The following is a 24,201-nucleotide window of genomic DNA, read 5'->3' on the forward strand; positions in this document are numbered from 1 at the left end:
AACATCACAAAGAGATACTTTTTGACATAATTCAAGCACCCCAGTACGGTTTCATCTTGGGAATGCCTTGGTTGGTTTTACATAATCCACAAATAGATTGGCAAAAACAAACCATGATTTTTTCCTGAAACCAGTGGAAAAATGCTTGTCTTCAATCAAAAGAAGAAAGAAAAACTCAATCATATCTAGCCACAGCTGTGAAAAAAGAGATAGCCTTACCAAAGAGATATTCTGATTATGTTGATGTCTTTAGTGAAAAGGCGGCTAATAGTCTACCCCTCATAGGCTATATTATTGCCAAATAGACCTCATACCTGCGGCCAATATTCCGAATTGCAGAATTTATGCACTTTCAGAAAAAGAAAACCAATACTTACGTGAATATCTTGATTAATGTCTGGCTAATGATTTGATTCAACCATCACGATCTCCTGCAGCTTCTCCATTGTTCTTCGTACCCAAGGCCAATGGTGAATTAAGACCTTGTATTGTCTATAGAGCCTTGAACAAAGTCACTGTTAAGAATAAATATCCTTTGCCACTCATCCCAGTATTGTTAGATCATGTAAAAAACCACAGTCATTTATACCAAGCTTGATTTGCGTGGGGCCTATCATCTAGTTCGTATACGTGAGGGAGATGAGTGGAAGACAGCTTTTAAAACCCGTTACGGTCTATTTGAATATCAAGTAATGCCGTTTGGCTTATGTAATGCCCCGCTGCCTTCCAGTATTTTTTGAATGATGTCCTGAGAGAATATTTAGACATTTTTGTTATTGTCTATATTGATGACATACAAATTTACTCTAACTCAGAAGAGATTCACGAACAACATGTAAAACGGGTTCTACAAACCTTAAAAAAAATCAGCTATACTGTAAATTGAGCAAATGTGAGTTCCATACCAGAGAAGTGGAATTCTTAGGAGATGGAATGCAAATGACAGAACGGAAGATTCGAGCCATAACTGATTGACCCACACCAAAATCAGTACGAGATGTTCAATGTTTCTTGGGATTCGCAAATTTTTACCGGCGTTATATTGATCATTTTTCCCAAAAAGTAACACCAGTTACTAAATTACTACGTAGAAAATTCCCATTTTCATTGGTCCAAAGAAACTGATGAAGCCTTCAAAGATCTAAAGAAAGCGTTTACATCTGCTCCAATTCTAGCTCATCCAAAGATCACGGAACCATTTATAGTAGAAGCAGATGCATCTAATGTAGCGGTTGGGGCTATCCTTTCCCAACGTCATTCTCAGACTGGGCAATTACATCCCACTGCTTATATGTTGTGAAAATTAAGTGCAGCTGAACAAAACTACACCATTGCGGAAAAAGAACTATTAGCCATCCGTGATGCTTTCAAAGAGTGGAGGCATTATTTACTTGGAACAAAACACACCATCACGGTTTATTCCGATCACAGAAATTTGCAGTTCATGAGTTCTGCCAGGGTACTAACCCCACTACAGTTACGGTGGATGTTATTCTTTGCTGAATTTGATTTTGTAGTAACATTCAGACCAGGAACAGATAATCGAAAAGCAGATGCATTAACCAGGCAAGACTCCTCAATTACGCATGAAGAAATCAAGCCTTTGCCCATCATAGCCCCTTCAAAGGTATTATGCTTCATAGCAGCAGAAAAATTCATCAACCTTATCCGTACTCACTTTCATATCACTGAATGGCAAGAATGGCTGCAACAGGATACCAAACGTTCTATTCATCAAGGTCTGCCATTACATGAATCCAGAGTATTCTTACCCACAACCGATCTGCGACAAACAGCTTTTCATTGGTTACATCATCATCCCCTAGCCGGACATCAAGGTCCTCAGAAAATAATGAAAAGATATTTTTGGTGGCCTACCTTCTCTAAAGATCTGAAACAGATGTTACAATCATGCGAAGTGTGTGCGAGATGTAAGAACACGCATAGTAAACCAAAAGGCTTATTAATACCTTTACCTACCCCAAAACAACCTTGGGAATACATTTCCATGGACTTTATTACAGGGCTTCCAGAATCACGGCATTTAACTACAGTTTTAATAGTGATAGACAGTCTCATTAAGTATGCTCATTTTATTGCGTGCAAAGGTCTTCCATCAGCTGGAGAGTTAGCTACTATTATTCTTCAAAACATAGTTCGACTCCATGGACTCCCTAAGGTAATCCTCTCTGATAGGGGTTCACAATTTTCTGCACACTTATGGCAAAAGTGGTGTGAAGCTCTACACGTTGAATCTACGTTATCCACCAGTTATCATCCCCAGACTGATGGTCAGACTGAACGATTAAATCAGACATTAAAACAATATTTAAGATGTTATACTGCAGACTCACCAAATACATGGCCAGATCTTCTTTGGCTGGCAGAAATAGCATGCAATAATTCATATCATTCTTCAACAAAAACTACCCCTTTTTATGGTCTTCATCCTCACGTCCTACCAGTTAAACTCCCAGGTTCTATACATAATATGCCTGCAGTCCAAGATATGGTATCTCACATGCAGAAGATACATTCACAGTTACAAATCAACCTATGTCATGCAAAATCAAAATACAAACTACAATGTGACAAAAAACATCAACCCGGCCCTGTATTTAATGAGAAAGATATGGGCTGGTTATCTACAAAGAACTAGGGGCCAGATGGAGAAAGCATTTTGCATGGTGCAAACTGCGAAAATCGCAGTTTGCACCATGCAAAATGCCTTTTGCCATGCACATTCACAATTTGCGAGTCGGTACCGACTCGCAAATTGTGAATGCGAGTCGCAAATAGGAAGGGGTGTTCCCTTCCTATTTGCGACTCGCATCGCTATGCTAAATTGTTTTGTGACCGCGAATGCGGTCGCAAAGCAATTCGCAGTTACCACCAGTGTCACTGGTGGTAACCCATTCGCAAAAGTGAATGTTTTCGCCTTTGTGAATGTTGCCAATAAGGGTTTTTCAGAGCAGGCAGTGATCCAATGGACCACTTCCTACTTTGAAAAACCGAAACCAAAAGGTTTCGTTTTTTAATTTATTTTGCAACTCGTTTTCCTTTAAGGAAAACAGGGTGCAAAATAAAAAAAATAAACTGCTTTATTTAAAAAGCAGTCACAGACATGGTGGTCTGCTGAGATCAGCAGGCCGCCATCCCTGTGAGTGCAGGGACTCGCTATGGGGTTGCAAAATGCGACCCAGCTCATTAGTATTAATGAGGTGGGTCTTTGCAACCCCATAGCGACTCGCAGTCAGTGTCTGAGACACCGTACTGCATCCGATTTTGCAAATCGGAAATTGCGAGTCTCACAGACTCGCAATTTCCGATTCGCAAAATCGTAAATTGCTACATCTGACCCTTTGTTTTTAAAAATAAAAATATGTTTCACCCTAAGTTTGTGGGACCCTACGAAATCGTACGCCAAATCAACCCGGTGACTTACAAACTGAAACTGCCTCCTTCCTTAAAAATACACCCAGTATTTCATACTTCATTACTAAAACACCCCACTGCCTTGTGCACACCATGACTCGCTCCACTGCTAGTCCAAGGACAATGGGAATATGAGGTACGCTCAATCTTGGATTCTCGCTTTCGTGGCTCATCTCTGTGGTATTTGGTGGCCTGGAAAGGTTATGGGCCCGAAGATAACTCTTGGGAACCCACGGAGAACATTCATGCTCTTGGCCTGCTTCGACGATTTCACCTCCTTCATCCGACCAAGCCGGGTCCTCGCCCGCGCTCCGGGAGGGGGTGTACTGTCAGGTATAATACACTGCGCGGTCTCGGACCTGCTCCATCCAGAGGTTTGCCCGTTGTTGCGCGTGTTTGCAGCACCTTGTTTGTTCCAGCCTCTGTCAGATCACGTTGTTCATCTTTCGCATGTGGCAGAGCTCACCGGTCTGCTGGGTTTGGGCGTTGGTGGGTGCGCTGCAATCATCGTGCTTTTACCCATCCCAGAAATGGTGCTTGGTAAACAATAAGAGAACCACAACTCCCAGTATGCATTGTTGGCGACCATTTTTGGGTGTGGTCAGGCTATAAATATCAGCCACACCCTGCCAAAGACGCTCACTATTCTGGAACCAGAATCAAGCGAGAGACAGAGAGCTTGGAACTCCTGCATCGGGTTCATTTCAAGGTAAAGAGATGCAAAAAAGAATGACAAGTAGGTCGTACTCGCAACGGTAAGTTTGTTGCCAACAGGGGTTTCTTCCCTTCGAGAGCGTTTCCTAAATACGCTTGCATTGTTGATTCTTTGTTGCTCTTTCCTAGAGTTCAAATAGAGTTCAGGAATATCCTCGTGTTACAGAGAAGCGTACTCAACAATAGTTTGAAGGTTTATGTGATGTTTAATCTTGGCACATATCAGTATACAAACGGATTATCTAAATATCATTGGCATTGTTCCTTGTAAAATATTTATGGGGGAAATTTAGAGTTTTAAAGGACTTTGGAAACAATATTCTTTGCTTATAATTGAAACTCAGACCGTGTTTGCAGTGAGACATTTTTCGATGAGAGTTCTTCTGAAAACAATCTTTGCTCTAAAAGATATTGATACAATTTTGTTTAATGATAACCTATAGAAAAAACTTAGTGGTTTCCTTTTAATGTTGTTATTAGCATCTGACGGTCGGCCCAAGTCTTATGTAGACTGTCTTTTGATATTCAGAGATTACTATTTTATATCAATACGAAATGTTATATGTTTAAAAAAGACAATTGTCATTACAGTTTTTTGTGTGCTGCATTTGTGTTGAAAACCTTTTGTCTTTCAGATCTCCTTCCCAGCTGTTCCCTTCCTACTTCCCTTCCCCTCTTCGGGCACCTCCAATACTCAGCGCTATAAAGGCATTCTGAGTTGGTGTTGCCGGGAGGTGGGCCTCTTGTTCAGCAGCGCGTAGTCTCAGAGGAATTGGACGCTCTGACACAAACATATAGGCAAGTCCAAAAAAGCTTTTTCTATGGAAACCTGGTCATAACTATAATTACCAAACTCACATGTCCCCCCCAGCCCCAGGCCAATCTTGGCCTTGGGGACCGCAGCCCCTGGGGCCGGCCTAAATATTTAATTTTTTAGGGGGGCTGGGGGCCCCCGGCCTATCTTGGCCCTGGGGACCGCATCCCCCTGGGCCCGGACTATTTATTTATTTTTGGATGGGGGGGAGGGGTGAGTCATGTGCCCCCCAGGCTGATCTCAGGCCCAGGGAACCCATTCCCCAGGGCCCAGCCTAAATATATATTTTTTTTGGGGGGGGGAGGAAGGATGCGCGGCCCCTTTCAGAAGGACAATGGGACCCCAGCCTAATTTTTTTCGGAGGAGGGGGTGACCCGGCCCCCTTTTCCAGGCTGTTATCAGCCCCAGAGCACCCAGTCACAACACTGGGGACCGCAGGGGAGCCAAAAGGGGGTCCAAAGCAAACCCCCTTCACGGTTTTATTGTAGTCCCATGGAGGTGGCGGTCGGGGGGAGGGTGCGGGCGCCCCATCAAATTTAATTTATCATTATCTCAGGGGAGGTGGCGGTCCCCGGAGCTTCAGGGTGGGCTGAGCGGCCCCCTTGTATTTACATTCTGATTAGCCCCAATGAGGTGGCTGTTACTTGGGCAGCGGCCGGGTGGCTTCGGTGTCTACATTCTGATCAGCCTCGTGGAGGTGGTGGTCCCTGGGGCTGCAGGGGGGCCCAGGCAGCCCCCCACATTACATTTGTTTAAAGACCTGGGGAGATGACTGTCCCCGGGGCAGTGGGCGGGGCTAGGCGCCACCCCCCCCCTTAATTTTCACCAACAGCGGTTCTGCAGCGACTTGCAGCGAAATGTAAAATGAAAAAAACTACTTTTTTACTCTGGAGAGGTTCCTCTGGAACCCCAGCACCAGAGCTAAGTGGTCAGGGTGTTCCTCACCTGGCCCCTTTTGTTTTTTTTTTCATCATTTTTTTCTTTGTTTTCTAGGACTCAGCTCAAGCCGAGTTCTAACGTGGCTGCCAACACTTGCTTGTTTAAGTGTTGGCAGCTAATCAAATCTCAGCACGAGACTGGGAGGGTTTGCACAACCTTCACATCACTATACATACCAATTTGTATTTTCTTTAATTTCCCAGAAACTATGGAACAGATTTACACCAAACAACAAAAGGGGCTCTTTCTGGACCAAGAGCTATCTTTCTAACAAATTTTGTGAAAATTCCATCCAGCAGTTCAGGCGCTATTGCTGTTCAAAATCACTATGGAAAATGCATTTTGGGACCCCCCCTTTTTCTTGGCCCTCGTAACTAGAACTCATGCCCCAAGCTACTTTTTGATAAACCTTGTCTATACTTTGTAAACAATATATGTATTTCTTGACCTCTCACTGCCATACTATTTTCTGTAAGAAATTATGTTTCCTATAATCATTTTGCTACTGATACTCTATGAAACATTATTGCTTGATATAATACATATCCACCCAGAACTGGTCCATATAAGTTCCATATAAGTTCCACGGCAACCCTCTATGAAAGGGTTCCTTGAAAGTCCACTATGTACTGTCCCAAAAGGGAGTGGGAGCCTACGGTTACCAGCCCTATACAGAGAGTCTAACAGAGTTGCAAGAAGTACAGAACTGGGAGCCTTTTCCAGGCAGGAGATTTTCTGGAAAAGGAGAGTGGTCTGTCCTTCTTCTGCTGTTCTCTCTTCTCAAAGTGGAGGGTTCTAGAAGATGGCCCTTTCTGCCTAATCCAGAGATGCCACATAATCACTCTATCCCTGCACAGCATATTTGGTCATTATAATGACGGTAAAAGAAAGTGGCTGCCTGCAAGAGTTCTCCCTGGGCCTAAGCTCCATCCCTAATTGACACAGTACAACTGGTCTCTTCACTCTAAGACTTCGAAGGGCACCCCTAGTGTGACTGGTGCAAGAAGTACAACTGTTATTCTATTGTCCCTGTGGGAAGGGCATGCCCAGGCCTTTCAGTGAGGTGCCAGTTAATCAACATATGCAGATTTCTCTAATACCTATTTCATCTATTAGGTAAAGGCTAAACCACGTGAAATGGGTTTAAATGGGTCTATAGTCTAAGAAACCCTTTGATCTACCGGCTGGCCAACAGAGTAAATAGCTTGGCCCAGGAGGGTAGTTCAAAACTTGAACCTTATTAAGGGCTAACTCAGAGAATTATTGCAAAGCCAAAACAGGTGAAGGAGCATAAATAAGGTCAAATACCTTTGGACCTTTTTAATTATAGGGAGGTTACATTAAACCTCTCTCTATAGTCCTACAGTATGATACTACAGACTCACACTCCAGGATGCACATTGAATTATAAGGCCTGCACAGGGCATAATCAATGTATTCAAGGTCCAATCTGTGACAGGCTACCTGTGCACAGATACCGGGCTGGGTTAGACACCCAATCTGAACACACACACCTGTGTACATTGGTTTGCACGTAATCAGTGCAGAGTCTCTGTAATCAGTGCAGAGTCTCTTACTCCAGCCACACTCTGCCCTGAAGTGGGTCCTGTGCTCACTGTGCCACTGCAACCAACCTACACCTGACTCAAGAGCACCAATCAGATTTTGTTAGGGCTTTGGACCGTCATCATAACATCATTTCCAGGGAATGCAACAGGGCAGCACTGTCCTATTCGACATGGAGAAAAGTAAATGTATTCTCCCATGCCAAGCAAAGATAGTCTGGCGAGAACTGATTTAAGAAGAGTCAGCAGAGGATGATTTCTCCGCAAAAAAAAAATACTAGCACTGACAGTGATAGGCAAATGTATTTACAAATTTTGTCACATAAACCCCAGGTTAGAATTAGATTTTATTTTGGTAGTTTTGTGAAGTGCACTTCAGTGATGAGTGTGAAGGAATGATGTGCCAGAATTACATATATGTACCATTCGCAACAATGCGCTAAAACCGTAAATTTGAACACTATAATGTAATGGAACTGCTATTAACAGTTTGTCTTGTAACGACATTCAATAATACATGTATATTTTTAAATAAAGTAGGGTGTCCATTTATCAACTATTTCTGTTAGAAACAAGAAATTCAGGTTATCAGGTGGTCATACACCTACCAAGACAGAGGGACAAGTGTGCCACATTTTCTTCTAGCCTTTGCAAGCTGCCAAGCCCACTGCTGTTTGAGGGGGCAGTAGAATTTACATGACTGCATGCCATTCCACTGTCTCACATGAGGAACTGAACTTGCCAAGCATGAAGAGGGTTGAGCTAGGCGCCAGCACCACATGTGCACACACCAAGCCCTTTTATCCATGAAGAGTGTAAATAGAACCACTCAATGGGTCTTTAATAAAAGAACCCACGGTTTTAGTTTTTACTCTGTTCCAAATAAGCTTAATTTCTGTATTGAAACCACTGGAGCATTAGTTCTAAGAGACGCTCCTTTCAGCAGAGTCAATAAAGACATACCAGCATAGAATATACTTTATAAATCAAGCATTTGTAAACCAATAGTGCTACTTGAATTTGCTATAGAAGATTTACGTTCACAATTTCCCAAACATACCACGAGATAATAAAAATAGGGATCACACCTTTTAAGAGCTTCTTGTGCTCCAGGGACTGCCAAATCTTCAACATGCAGCGTACCACTTAGATCCACCAGCACTGCCTTTAACACTCGTCGACCTGCCATTCTTATTCAGTCACATAAAGATTGAGGCTAGAAATATAAAATAACATGTCTAAATAAAATACACATAAAAATGAGGCCATAACATATGCTCCAAAATGTATCATAAAATAGCAAGGCCTAAACATGGAAGACTAAATTCATAGATAGGACACTGGTGTGTATATCTAGATTTTATGTATTTCTAAAGAAAGTGTTATTCAATAGCATATATTTTGATTGCCATGGCATATAAATGTATTGTATATACACACACATTTATGCCATAGCAGTGAAAATATATGCTGTCCCACAAGCTTTAGAGCAACAGCACTAATTAATGGACATTTTCACATTTATAACTCCAGTGCAAGTGTCAAATTCCACTTTTTTCACAACAGTACAGCAAACGTATCATGAGAAAAAAAATATCTTAACTACTTCACAGACTACACACTACAAAGTATCAATAGTTTATTCGGTCCAAATTTGGACCATTTGAAAAGCAAAAAGTAATATATATATAAAAAGGACATTGACAATTAATACAGAAAAAAGTTCATAAAATTACATAAAAGGTTTCAAAAATAGTTAAGACAAGACTCACAAAATAGTCTCTGGATCCTACCCTATGCAAGACGCTAAATGCTAAAATGATACTGATCAGTTGTTAAAAGCATAAAAAGCATTTTAAAACGGGTTTATACTATAAAAATAAGACCTAAAAACTACATAAAATAGCTCCTGTTAGCAAAAGTTAAAAAATCAACCAGTGGAAAATGATGCCCTAAGTTAATCAGTTCTATTGAATGAGTTGATCAAGTAGATTGCATCTTACCATTTGTAAACAGGGTGCTAGTTCGCTAACTTCTAGACTGTACTTCAACCGGTGAATTAAGATCTGTAGTGATCCTACTGCGGATTTTCCATGCTGCTGCCAAATATTTAGAAACAGAACTCACTATCAGCATGGAAGTATCATATTTACATATTCTATATGCACTGTTACGATTTTGTACGGACAGTGTTTTACACAGAGGGGTAATCCACTTCCTTCGGGGGCATTTGTACAAAGGACAGAAAAATAGGACATGCTCAGAAGTTTCCTTGCATAGATGGCAGTTTGTGCATTTGTCAGATAAGGAACTATTGGTCGACCAGCAGGCCGTGAAGCTGTTGACTGCCAATGTTCCATATCTGAACTGAAGTAATAGAGAACGAGCACGGGCTGGTATAGGGAGATCCAGGAAGCTTTCAGGCAGAGGTTCGTGCTTAACCAGCAGGAACTCTGCTGTCAGCCGACCTAACCCATTTGAGCCGAGAGATTCCTCATGGATCTTTTCCCAATAACGGTCTTTGATCAAGCGTTTAGCGTTACCAGGAATCATCTCGGGATTCTCCCAATAATGGGATAGATTCAGTTTAACCCAAGCTGCTTTCATCTCCCTTAGCCATCGTACTTTTTCCCATCCATAGCAAGGTGGCAATAATTCTTTAACTGCTAACCTGAAAGGTTCGAGTTCATCCGTTTTCCATAGTCTGACCCAGTACAGAAGTGGTCTTAAGTATGCTGTGTCTTTAATACTATTTAGACCCAGGTCCAGTCTTAGGGGGGAGCATCGGCGTACCCTTCCCTAGTCTAGATATGCGTCTAAGGAAATTATTTTCTTTAACTTGAAGAGTATCCATTTGTCTGTGAGATCCCCAAAAATCCGCTCCATATAGGGCCGCGGCGCGGATTTGGACTTTGTATATTTCAGAGATGAGGGTCAGAGGGGGACTTGTTGCAGTGCTAGCTTTGCGTCCTATCACTCCACATCTTTGGCTGATTGTTAGTGCCCCTTTCCTTATAGCTGCATCCCAGCTGCCCTTATCGGATAGTCTGATGCCCAAATAATCGTATTCAATTACCCTCTCCAGAGGAATTGAATTTATCTTTATATTTGCTCTGAGCTTCTTGTTCGGGGGACTATATATCATGAGTTTAGTTGTCTAACCCGTAATCTCTGCAGAATACACCAAACTGATTAACCAGATTCTGGATTCCCATGGATGATTTGGACAGGAGGATAGTGTCATCTGCATAAAGTAAGCATGGGACTTTGGTCCCGGCCAGCTTTGGGGAATCATTAGTGCAATTTGCTAAATACTTAATACAATTATTAATATATAGAAGGAAGAGAGTTGGGGCCAAAACGCACCCCTGTCTGACTCCCCTCTCAATAGCGACTGGTTCTGTTAGGTCACCATTCTTGCCGCTCCTAATTTGAGCATAAGTATTCTCATGTAGTCGGGTGATGAGTTTCAAAAGGCCATGTGGGACACCCATATTGGCTAGTGTCAGCCATAGCTGGTTTCTTGGGACCAAGTCAAACGCAGCTCTAAGATCAATAAAAACTACAAAAAGATTGCCACCTCCTACTTCCACAGTCTTCCATTTTATTGTTAGGAATCTTAGCACCTGATCTATGGTACTAACTGCTGGCCTAAACCCTGCTTGCAAATCAGAAATAGCATTGGTTTCCAGAATCCATTCTTCTAGACGGGACAAAATTTGCTTTGCAAAAAGTTTTTGGAAGTTGTCGATTAAGGAGATTGGGCGGTAGTTAACAGGGTTAGAGGGGTTACCTTTCTTAAAGATGGGAACTATCTCTGCTCCCATCCAGGAGCTCGGGACAGGTGCTCCTGCATTTACCGCATTGGAAATAAGGTTCAGATATGGGGCCCATATATCTGGGTTTGTCTTGTATAAGTCACCAGGTATTTTATCAAGGCCGGGGGCCTTCCCCCATTTCAATGAAGCAATCGAAGCTTTAGTTTCTGCCAACGTAAATTCTATTTTGGGGGTCTCAGTAATCATGATATGGGTCAATTCCCTAGGAGTAACACCAGTGATCCCAGAATATAATCGGGAAAAATGATCTGTCCACTCTGCAGGGAGTATTGAGGTACCAGGCGAACGATTAGGTTCTTTGTTGGCATCAGCCACCAATTTCCAAAATTTCGAGGTGTCATTTGTTTTAGCAGACTCCAGGAGGGAAACCCATCTAGATTCATCCCATGTCCTGCGGGCTCTGCCTTGTTACTGTTTATAATCTTTCCTGGCTTCCCTTATATGATCTGACTGGCCTCCTCTTAAAGCTCTCAGCAGTTTGTGCTGTGCTTCCCTGCATGCGGCGTTAAACCACCTTGCATTGCACTTCTCTTTAACTTCTTTTACAGACTCTTTGGTAAAAAGGTTTTTTAGAGAATTAAAGAAACGTGTGTGGGCTGCTATAAGCCCACCACTATCTTCTAGAGGCTGAGATATACAATCCATGTGATCAGCCAGCTGCCTGTACGCAGATGCCAAGGTGGCTGTATCGGTGTTCAGGGATTCCCATCTAACATTTCGTCTATTATTGGTCAGTGCGAGCTGTTGTTCGTGGGTCTTGGAACAGGAAACTTCAAGTAGGGGTAATAGGTTCCTAAGAGATAAAATCAATGGTTCATGGTCACTTTCCTCATGTTCTACAATATTCATGTCAGCCATATAGCCCCACAGGCGGACATCAAGCAAAATATAGTCTATCTGGCTCTTCTGTGTCCCGCGTCTAAATGTGTGGTGAAGATTAGGGTCCGAGCGGGAGCGACCATTGCAAGCCCGCAGTCCATGTGCCAATGTAATGTCCACAACCTGGTGTGTTAATCTATTTATTTTTGGTCCTTTGCTTGATACCAATTGAGGTATACCCCATTAAGCATCTTCATCTTTGTATAATTCCTGGGCCAGCAAGTAGGGTTCAAAAGTGGTATTGAAATCTCCAGCAATAAGAATAAAGTGGGAAGGTGATTTACAAGAAAGAAAGCTGTCCAAAATAGTCAGTGTGTCGGACTCGTATTTGCTACCCAGGCTCCTATTATAAATATTGATTATTAAGAGTGGTTTCTCGCTAAAGAATGGTATTGATAAGCCCATTAAATCAGGGCAGCCCAAGTCAATTGTTTCAATCCGACATTTAAAGGAGCAGCTGAGCCATATAAGCAGGCCACCTGAGGGTCTCCCTGAATTCACCTTAGTTGCTGGGACCCAATAACTTTTATAACCAATTCTGTATTTGGGCTCCAATGCCCATGTTTCTTGGAAAAGACATATTTTGTGTTCGTCTATGAATTTGCCCCATTCAGGGTTGTTCATTTTATTCTCCAACCCTGCAATATTCCAACTAAGGATGGTATCTAGGCCATCTATTTTGTCATGGGGAGCTTCGGCCACAGGGTTCTCTCTTGCCAATGGGGTACCTTGGAGAAGTTTTATACCCTTTTCAATCGTAACTATGCCAGTCAGGTTTTGGTTTCCCACTACTGTATTGCCCAATGTATTTCTTGCCCCGTCTAGATCAGGGGGTGGCGTGAGCAGTTCGAGTGTCTGAAATGTTGGTGGATATCCAAGTTTGCTGAGATCTGATAAATCTGTGGCTAAATTGGTCTCAATCACCTTGCACTTCTTATTTGCACCCCCAATACAGTTTTCAAAACACTTAGAAAGATCTGGCTGAGCAGGTACGAAAATTGGCGTAGGGTCTCTGCCGTCTACAGTAGGGGTTTCTTGGACCTCAGGGTTGCCTTGCCCTATTTCGTGAGTTTCATTATTTCCGACTATAGGGTGCTTTTTATCCCAAGTGTTTGAACCTTGAGGCTGAAGTGAGCTGTACTCAGTGCTGTTTTTTAGTCAATCATTTTCAGAGAGCGAGAGCGAAAAAGGGCTACATCTCGGCTGAGAGTCGGATTGCATCTGTGCCCTGGTGGGACCTCTGAGTGACATTGTTGCCCCCTTAGTAGTTGGTACAGCTATATGAGGGTAAAAAGCCTGGAGCCTACAAAGTGAGGTTGCTCCCCCTAGAGGGTTGGAGTGACACACATTCAAGGAAAGCTGTTGGATAAGGAAAGGCGCATTGAAGTTAATAACAATACAGTCCCCTGTACCGGGGATTTTGAGTGGACCCACCCAACCCACCCGCCTCACCATTAATATTGAGGGTATCATATGGAAAGGAAATCTACAAAGTACTTTCCACATGGGAACAAATCATAATGGCCAAGAGACCTCTACAGTGTTATTTTATTTTACTACAAAAATGTACCCCCTTGCATCCTATATTTAGTTAAATTCTTTCCCAATAATTAGCATTGGACATTACACTCTGCACATCTGTGTTTATGTGTGTGTGTGTGTGTGTGTGTATATATGCATATATATTCACTGAAAAAAATAAAGGTTACAAGGACATTATAGTTAGGTTGACGTTTTACCCATGTAAAATCAGAGAAAATCAGCAGTTATAGTTATACTGTTAACCTATAACTTGAGACTAAAGATACTTAATGGCTCGAGTTTTAGTTTTTTCAGATAAGTCTAACTATAGATATAACTATGACTCCTGAATTTTGGCTAGTTTTGTGTGGGTAAAATGTGAACTTAACTATAACGTCGCTGTAACCTTTGTTTTTTTCCCCAGTGAATTTCTATTTTTTTAATGAAAGTAATATATAAATACTGTATGTTAATACAGTCACCGCTGTGCGTGGCCTATGGACGTGCACAGCAGGGGTTGGCCACAGAGCCTGCGGTCAACGCCCCCCACACGCATCTGAACCCCACGCTGTGCATGACCTCCAGCCGTGCACGCCGGGGGGGGGGGGTGAGTTTTTTCCCACTGGGCTTCAGATTCCCCACCCACCCTGGGTACCCACGGATCCCCCGTGGGTACCTGTAGATCAACAAAGGATCTGCGTACCTAGATATCTATATTTTTCCTTTAATAACTCCCATACTACCTTGTAGATTTGCATCAAATAACAAAAAGAGATCTTTGTTGACCAAGATCTAGATTTCTGTCAAATTTGGTGTAAATCCGTTTAGTAGTTCAGGTAACTATCGTGTTCAGAAAATGCAAAATCCCCATAGACATTGTACAGGGAAAAGCTTTTTGGGACCCTCCTTTTTCTCGGCTCCTGCTTGACAAATCATTCCAGACAGCAGCTGAACTAACTAGCATACCAGTTTTGAAATTTTTGTCAAGATTTGTCAAACTGTGGAATATGGAAATCCTTCACAGCATATGGTGTTCATTCTGTAAATAACTGTTCAAAGAATGCTAAGTTCCTAAAAATACTGAATGCCTGTTCCAAAAAGAATGCCCTACTACAGACAGCTTTTATCTGTATCCAACCTCCTACAGTCAGTAGTACTGTAAACAGTATTCACTCTATGGAGAGAGGTTACTCTGTACCACACAGTTGGTAGATAGAAATACACTACAGAGTATTGAAAAGTATCTACTCAGAACAGTGTACTCTCTATGCAACACTTTGCAAGACACTATTTGCTTAAAGTAAGTAAAATGTGAAGGTGCTCAAGATTGTATAAATGCAGCCCTCAAAGTGCATTGTAAACTTTACAGATACACCATCTTCAGAATGCAAAACAAGCACATGTACATACCTTAACACCTGATGCACACAGTTTTCCATGTTATGTAGAAACTGTCATGCTGAGACAATTCTGTCAAATAACTCAAGGATGCTTACAGCACTTAGTATGCTGACCGTAGAATATTTGCTCTGTTGCCTAAAAAGTTGTGTGGAACATGTTGAACACAAGTTGTTAACTGTCATCTGCAAACATTTATTACCTGTTCAATACATGTACGCAGCTATGATGTATTAAAACACTTATACCAATTAGCTGGACACAGGCTGTACAAAATGAGATAAAAAAGTACTATGGTATTTACACCCTACTATGTAAACTATAACTCAAACTAACAAACTGTCATCAGTGATGTCATTTTTGATGTCATAGAACATGCCAGGAGTGTGGTAATATCTGAGGTCATAAGCAGTGCATGGCGGGGATGCAAGTTATAGTTAGCTCTGCTAACTATAACTGGTGAATTTGTGTTTTATTTTAGTTAAAAAAGTTAATGTTATCACTGACGTCGTCACCTAACTATAATGTTACTTTAACCTTTGATTTTTTTCGATGACTTTCTAGGGTTTTTTAACGTAAGGTAATACTTAGATACTTTAGATAGATAGATACAAACACAAAGAAATATACATTTCGCCCCCAGCATTGTGTGCTTACAAAGCAGTCTTTAGGAATGACTAATTTATGTATAACCATAGGTTTTCTTACATGGTGAAGGCACTTTTTATGCCAGAGCACAGGGCTGATCCTGGCAGACATATTTCTAGTCATATTGGTATGGAATAAATACTAACTGTAACCCATGGCTGACATTTAAATCCCACACCATTTGCGTATTTTCTGTACCATCTACAGAGACCTTAAAGGTAAGTTAAATGGAACACTTGGGTGAAATCATTTTAAAGCCACCGAGCATCCAGTACAGCACTGAACAAGCAGTGCCACAGTACAATCAGTCAATATACTAGCAGAATATGGTCCAGAAAAAAGGTGAAAAATATGGGATGACCGCACAGAAAAGGCGACTCTGCTACAATACCCATGCTGCTGCTAGAGGTGAAAGATTCACAGTGCCAATATATGCTAGTCCACAACAGACACAAACTTTGCAGCAAACGTTTGAAGAGGGAATTTGCCAGGGTTTCTTTGTAAAATCATAAGGCTAAGTCTGCACCTCCCTTCGTGAGACTGGGGCAGGTTCAGCAATAGATGCTCCTGTATTTACATTTTTTGTTTGCAAATGTAGACTCCCATTACATTAAAATCACATTTTGAAATTAAAGTTAGCTTTGAAGCAGCAGTTGTCTTAGCTGTAAGTCTGCACTGTCTACCAGTTTTCAAGCCTGGGTGTTCAGGACAAACACATTTACTTCTTAAAAATATTTTATTTAGCTATTCAGGTAGAAAGGTCAAACATTACATATATATAGAAGATAGACAATGATTCCTCCTTGTCCAGGGTTTATAAATATGATTCTAATAAATATTAATATATCTTCTTTATACCATAAATTGCTCCCCTAAAATTAAAGAAATATTTCATGCAGAAGATAGACATTGATTCAACTTTGCCCAGAATTACTATATTTGATTCTTATAAATATCAAACGTTATCTAGGCATTGGCTAGGCTCACACTCCCAGATATCTGTAGTGCCCCCACTCTTTGTGCACAGAGTTTTGCTTTCAATTTAACCTGTTCCATTTTGTTTACCCAGTAATCGTAAGAAGGAGCTTCTGCTAATTTTCACTTTTGTAATATTAAAGATTTAACCACTAAAGATGCTATAAAAAAAAGCTGTTGTTGCCGTACAGAAAGGTTTTGTGTCACTGAAATTCCAAAAAGGATTCCAGAGGGATCTGCAGTCATAGCCACCTGAATTGTAACACTAATCCATTGAAATACCTTCCTCCAAAAATGGTCTAGGGCGGGACAAGGAGAAGCATACATGTAGCCAATCTCCTATATTATGCCTGTCTCTAAAACACTCCCCTGAGGCTGTAGGAAACAGTTTTTGTATACAGGGAGGTGAAAAATAAAGCATCCATTTTGGAGAAAAAAAACATTCTTTTAAAATTAGCACCGCTAACGGCTTTATGAGCCATTTGATTATAGCAATCCAAGTGCGCAGATCGATCTTACACCCGGTGGTGGTTTCAATCTTAGTAAGAACGAAAGAGACTACAGTAGCATATGATACCAGTTGCTCACTCATGTTAAGACACCTATACAATATGCTTGGCTTATAGTGAGTGCTAATGAAGTCAGTGATCCCTGAATACTTTGCATGAAATGATAAATTTGTAGCTAGGAAAAAGAAACTGTGCCAAAGAGATCGCAGGATTGCCTGCTACCAACTGATCCCAGGATTTCATAGTCCCCACCAGTGTAAAGTCGCTGAACTGATTAAATCCCACCTTTTCCCAACCTTTAATGGCTCCAGTCGCCACCTGTATGCCTAGTAGGCCACACTCCCTTACTGGCATAGAGGGATGAAATTTGGGGAAATGGAAGGCCTGATTAAAATGGACTTTGATAAAAATGAGCTTTGAGTTTAAGATTAAGATTAAGAGTAAGAGCATTTGGGACTGATAGTGTGTCTAATTATATTAATTCAATGTCCAGACGTGATCTCGAGGCTGTCGCCCTATTCTTCACATTTCTAACTTTATTTTAAAGCTTTCCCAGAAACACAGACCACTGGTAGACCAGGACTGGGTTTTATTTTAGGAAGTCAGTGCGAGTCATCTCATTCTGAGAGGAAGTTAACTAGATGAATTCTTAAGAAAGGCTTGGCTTGGCGACTGGCCTTAGCTCAGTTATTATAAATTACTTGTTTGGAGGTGGAAACTTACCTAACATTACCCTTCTACCTGGCAGGGTTTACAACTGAGCCCTTTTGAATGCTGGTTTCAGGATGGATGGAACATTTCTATTTATAAAGAGCTTCTTTCAGTGGTTAAAAGGAGGACACAACAATTTTTGCTTTTTCATCAAGTTTGACCCATATTGGTTGCTCTAATTGCAGGGACAAGGCAGAGTACTGTTTCATTGATTTTCGAAGGCCATTTGGGTTTGAAATGATCTGAAAGCAGTCCTTTGTTATGTCTATACTGGAGCCTTTCCCGCTCCAACAGGCATCTGACTTGTAAAATAAAAAATGAATAAGCGCTTTAACATGTCTGTAAGGCATCACATAACATGTTTAGAAAAGAAGGTGCTTCACAATGGAAAAAGTATTCCTTTGTTAACAACACTTTATTTGGTAAATGTTAAACTCAATTATCAAGCATCATCTATAATTTTAATCCTATAGTTCCTATGATTCTGTCGGATTGCCATGTATAACCAAAGTATCCGTGTTTGCATTGTTGTCTTTCTCACAGGCTGTAAAAGCTTCCATTAGTTGATCATTTGCATTTTATTTCTAGCTTTAATCAGTGCTGCTTTGTTATGTCTACCCTGTAGAAACCTCTTGTACATTTCTTCTTCCTGTAGTTTGTAAGTGCTGCAATCAGAAACAATTCTCCGTATTCTTAAGAAGGTACTAGTTGAAATACTTTTTGATGGTTTTCGGATGGATGCTGGCTGCATGTAATATACTATTTCTCTATGTGACTATAATGTGAATGTCCGTTCATTTGGCATTTCCGCCATTATATATTTTTATGCTGGGGAATATCACATGTGGGTTTCTGCTATACGAAGTGAATCCAGCCTCTCTGATGCTACTCTGGTGCAACTAAAGTCAGCAATAAATGCAGTGACATGGCTAGATTATGACCAAGGGAACTTTGACTGTTTCATCCCTAACATGGAACAGTTGTGAGGCTTTCACCAACCAGCAAGATCACTTCAAATACTAATGCATGCACTGGAAGGCCTTCCATATAAATGAAATTAAACTACAAAAATGTAAAAAAAACTCAAGCAAAATATGGTATTTCTGCCACTGAAAACCAAAACGGAACCAAGCCTTTTTCCGAGACGACCTCTACACTAAAATGTTTTTAAAGTACTCCATAAAAGTTCTCATGAATCACTTGAATATACCTAGGCACCACCCAAAAATGTTTTCCCAGCTGCCACTCCCTTGATTTCACCTCCCAGATCCTGATGAGACATGCTCGCCTTCCCATGTATGCATCCCCACACACATTCTGTAACCTTCTTGTGCACCCACATACAGCTGCTGTGTACAATGTTCCAGTGCTCCTGATTGCTAAATCAGCACTCTACAGATACCACTAATACAATTCAAATGAATGCCATTTTAATAAATTAGATTGAAAGATATGCAAATGAGTAAACTGTTGAATTATGGCCAAGGAATATTAGCACAGACTCTGCTAGGTTAACTGTTGAATATTGAATACGCAGCAGCCAGGATCACACTCAACCTTCCGCCCAGTACGCTCACCGCACCCGACCTCAGGGCGATCCTCTGCCTTCCAATAAGCAAACGAGTCAAATTCAAACTCCTCACACGCCTTCAAAGCTCTCCACAACAGGGGCCCAGACTATGTCAATGGACAAATCTCATTTTACAAACCCACCAGATACCTACGCTCAGCCAGACTCCGTCTTGCCCACATCCCATTAATACAGAGAACCAGTGGTTCAGCCTTATCCTACATCATGCCAAAAGCCTAGAACCACCTGCAGTTACACATCAGAGCCACAATTCGTGAATTCCGCATGAAGCTAAAGACCTGGCTCATTGAATAACCCACTTGCTAGCCCTAGCCCAGGCTAGAACTGCACCTGCAGGGCTAGGATACCTTTCCCAGTGAGAGTGTGCTTTAGAAATACACATAACATTACCATAACATAACATAAGTGAACACATGTGGCTGCTGGAGCTTGTCTGGGGTGGAGTTTTCCCTACACACCCAATCGATGTTGGGACACATTTATAGCAGCTTTACAAAGGGAATGCAGTATGATGAGCAGGTTCTTCCAGAAGCAACAAAGTTTGGGTAGTGGTCCAGCAGAAGTCCACAAAGAAGAGATAGGAAAAAGTAGATTTGTCCAATCAAAACCAAATCTGCTTAGAAGATGCTGTTGCAAAACTCTCGAGTGGGAAGGAAACTGTTGAGGGCAAGATGACAAAGAGCTTTTATGAACAGTGGATGAACAACTCTTAATTGCTATGGATATATTTCCTTATGTTTCAAAAGAATTGTACACTTAAAAAAAATAACAGGAATTCTTCACTAAAGCATTTGTTGTTTATTAAGTGACCGCCTATAATATTATAGGTATACATGATAAGTTTACTTTAGTTTCTCCTATAGACAACTACCCTTTTCATATCTAGGTATGAAGATGGGCCACACTCTCTAGGATAAAAAGAAACTTGTGACTGTCTCCTTACAGTATGGGCCAGTTTGTCCAAGTGGAGTGGCAGGATATCCTGAAATCTCGCTACATCCAGTAACCGTGGATGTAAAAGCTTTACATCAAAAGGCACTTTGAAAGCTATGAACGAGACACTGGATCAACAAAGAACACATTACCCACCCACAATACCACAAGGACCTTCCAAGACATCAAGGGTATTTCACGGCTAAAGATTCGACACGCAGAGAAGATGTAGGAATATTCACAGTGGGTGCACTGTTTTATAATTGGCAACTGCTCTCATTGGAATCACATTAACGAACAACTATGATAACACAATGGTCACTTTTTGATGTATGGTGGCCTTTTGAAAGCAATGGAGCCATGCTGGTAAAAGGGTTAACTTGAACCACAAACGCAAAATTATATACCAATCGTACATCACGGATAATGGCAGGTATTTAATAACATGGACTTATTTGACTCTGCCAAAGACCGTAAGCATCCCACTGACCAAACTAAGAAGAGCATGGGAAGAAGATCTGAATAGGATTGGAAATGACAAGAATGAGTGAAAACACTAGGACAGCACCACAATGTTCTTAGAAATGCTTAATTCAGATACATTCAGTTTAGTGTTATGAGTAGAGCACAGCTGTCAACCAAGACTATCAATAAAACATATGCAGTTACAACATCAAAATGCCTCTGCTATGGTTCAGAAACAGGCTTGATTCTAGCACACTGTATAGAACTGCACACACATTCAGATTATTGACTCAAAGCCACACATTTCCTGACGTGGGTCACAAATAGACATGACATATTTAATGCAGACAGTTGCTTACTAAGGCTATTTGCCCACCCTACAAATGGCAAAGCAACATCCAGATTTACAGACACTGCTCACTTGCCAGCTAAAAGAATGATTGCCATGACCAGGAAAACAAATACTGCTCCTTCTACAAAGGGGTGTCAACGGGACTCAGGGAGAAGCCAGCTGCACAATGAAGAAATGAAAGGGCTAAGAAAGAGACCCATGTCGAGACAGTGGGAAGAGATATTAGAACTGGTAGTATCCCTTAACAAAGACGACAAAACAGCATTATACTACAAATTAAATGGTTAATAATATCTATCGTGACACTAAGGAGTGGTTCGTTCGCAATGGCCAATATTTTACTGCGTTGCTTGTCATTGCACTCTGGCACCAGTCATTCATCTCAGGTTTTCTCTTTGCTTTCTCAATATTACACTCAACTTCTTTCTGTGCCTTTTAGGTGGTATTTCGTCAATCCCTCCCGAAGGAACTCCCTATTCCGGTCTTGTATCTTCCACTGTCACCGCACAGTAACCTACTTTCTCTCACGTTCTTTTTTTACACCACACTTTCATCTCACTAGCATACTTCCTATGAACCCATTACCTCCCTTCAGTACCTTCTGTACCCAATGTTACACCTCAAAGAATGTTTTTGTCCATTCCACTCAGGTACTCTCTATTGCGCCTCAATTAGAAATTGCGTACTCACCTGTTCGAGCCAAACCACTCTCTGTCCTGTGAATGCACTTATGCCCGCTCACCATGCATCGCAAAGCAACAGCTCAGTGGGTCCTCAACCACATCCCACGCCACCCAGTTCTCACAAAGAACAATACTCCACTGTGAGTTCGTCGTATTTTGAACCTTTGATGGTAGTGAACCTTGGGAAGACGTACAGTACAAATGTTTTCACAGACACACATCATGCTTTTTCAATGAACAGTACAGAATCAGCTGTGAAGGCTGCTTTGTAAAAGTCTGCTGATAAGGCATCTTCTAGATCAGTGCTGAAGCTTTCGCTGAAGTAGCAAGGCAGACACTATTGTTATCTAGTGTAAAGGGTGAGGCTCTTTGTCTCCTTCAGCCCAACAACCCCAAGTCAAGTGAGAGAACCATAGCTAATTCTGTTTTTTGTCAACAACATTTTCAATACTGGGATTGTAGGCACATACTTACACTGGTCGAAGTAAAAACCACAAGTCCCAGAATACAATGTGTTGTCAGGTAAAAAAAGCAGAACTTGCTGCAGGAGTCTCACGTGGCATGGAGCTACTTGGCAAACATTCACACAGCAGAAATTAGATCCTGAAGGACCAATGGTCTGAATTTCGGTAGTGCCTCTTCCTAGGAGAGCATGGGCATTACTAAAGACTCTTTTGTTGATGGAGTACCTTTTCAATGTGTAGCTTAGATTCCTGAGAAAGTTTGCTTCATTCCCAATCAAAGCACTTCACTCAATATTGTGGAAGGAAACGACAGGCTGCCACACAAAACATTTTCTTGAACCAAAAATAAAGCAGGTCTAAAGTTTTTAAATGTGAATATTTATATGCTTTCCAGACAATCGTACCTCATCTAGCAGATACCCAGGCAAAATGTTTGAATCAACCTGAAACACGTCGTGTGGGTGATTGAAGCAGAGTGAAACAGGCTGTGTAGGCAGGGTGTCTGCAATATGAGTTATAACTGCCCTAAAAGCGCGTGAATATGAAAGACAATAAAAATGCTCTAAAACAGTGGTTTCCAACCTGTGGTCCAGGGAACCCGGGGGTCAGCAAAGCCTCCTCAGGGGGTCCGCGACTGCTTAGAAAATTAAATAATATTAACAGATTAGGTCCCCAGCTTTCAGTAATGACTCAGTAGGGGGTCCTCGGATTCCAATAATGATTCAGTGGGGGTCCCCAGGTTCCAGTAATGATAAAGTGGGGGTCCACAGAAGTCAAAAGGTTGGGAACCACTGCTCTAAAACAAAGTTTTGTGCAGAAGCCCACTTTTCACTTTCGACGATGATGAATGAAATGTGTTGATTATGATAAGGCATTTTAGGGTTTGTCTGCCACAGGGAGGCTGGCTGACTTCAATTTAAGAAAGCACCTGCTTATAGGAGGGAAGTGGAACATGTAACAATTGCGAAACGATCTTTGTGCAACTGCCTGCAACTAATTTGAATACATGATATACACATTAAAATATGTAACCAACAAGAAACACAGAGTCTATCCCAACAGCTAATGATTTCTCATATTTCATACTATGTCGGCAGAGAGGAGAATGACAGGGCCTTAATGACAGTCCATAATCTGAACTTTTATCTACACTGATTAGGAAAGTTAATCTCTGCCAGGCATCAGCCACTTGATACACCAGTTCTCAAGGTGAAAGGTAAATGGTTAAACATGAAACCTAAAACTTTATCTGCCTTTATCAAAAGATATATAAATATCAGGGCCAAGGACAAGCCTGGTGCTCAGAGCCAAGGGAATCTGTTTTTTGAGGATGCTCGATTTCACATATTTCTTTGCTTATGTATTTACATCAATAGACATACATAGAAGGGAATACATGTTAAAATTAAGAGGAGAGATATAGATAGATAAATAGATAGATAGATACCACCTACCTTGGAGTTCGCAATTTTAAATAGGTAAATACAAAACTATTTCTTTTGGCCTAAATTCGTTTCTTTGATTGTTTTAGTCTGTCATACCACATTAACCATTGCTACGGCTTGTTTTCTTGTGTGAGCAACCTCGTTTCTCCCCCTCTAAAGTGGTAAAAGTTCAGCAAGTATTAACCCTGACACTGGCATACAGTCATTGTTATCCCATCAAATTTCACACATCATTAGAAATTTACTCAATAAAGAAAACGGTGCTCGGCTTTCTTTGACCTATTTGGGGTATGCAGAGTGCCAACCCAACCCCAAAAGTTT

General features: G+C 41.3%; 1 protein-coding gene and 1 long non-coding RNA gene across 7 annotated transcripts in view; one reads left to right on the plus strand and one right to left on the minus strand.

Annotated features, from left to right (window-relative positions):
* HDHD2 (haloacid dehalogenase like hydrolase domain containing 2) overlaps nucleotides 1–24,201 on the minus strand; it is a 287,707-nt gene that overhangs the window by 150,734 nt on the left and 112,772 nt on the right. For all 6 annotated transcript variants that reach the window (XM_069218983.1, XM_069218904.1, XM_069218980.1 and 3 more), the window contains exon 2: nucleotides 8,556–8,683. In XM_069218983.1, the coding sequence (XP_069075084.1) occupies nucleotides 8,556–8,601 (46 nt within the window). In that variant the 5' untranslated portion in view covers nucleotides 8,602–8,683. The remainder of the gene's footprint in view (nucleotides 1–8,555; nucleotides 8,684–24,201) is intronic.
* Nucleotides 1–24,201, plus strand: part of LOC138274613 (uncharacterized) — a 96,432-nt gene that overhangs the window by 21,231 nt on the left and 51,000 nt on the right. The window lies entirely within an intron of this gene.

This window comes from Pleurodeles waltl, chromosome 1_1, assembly GCF_031143425.1.
Source record: "Pleurodeles waltl isolate 20211129_DDA chromosome 1_1, aPleWal1.hap1.20221129, whole genome shotgun sequence".
Taxonomy (NCBI): Eukaryota; Metazoa; Chordata; class Amphibia; order Caudata; family Salamandridae; genus Pleurodeles; species Pleurodeles waltl.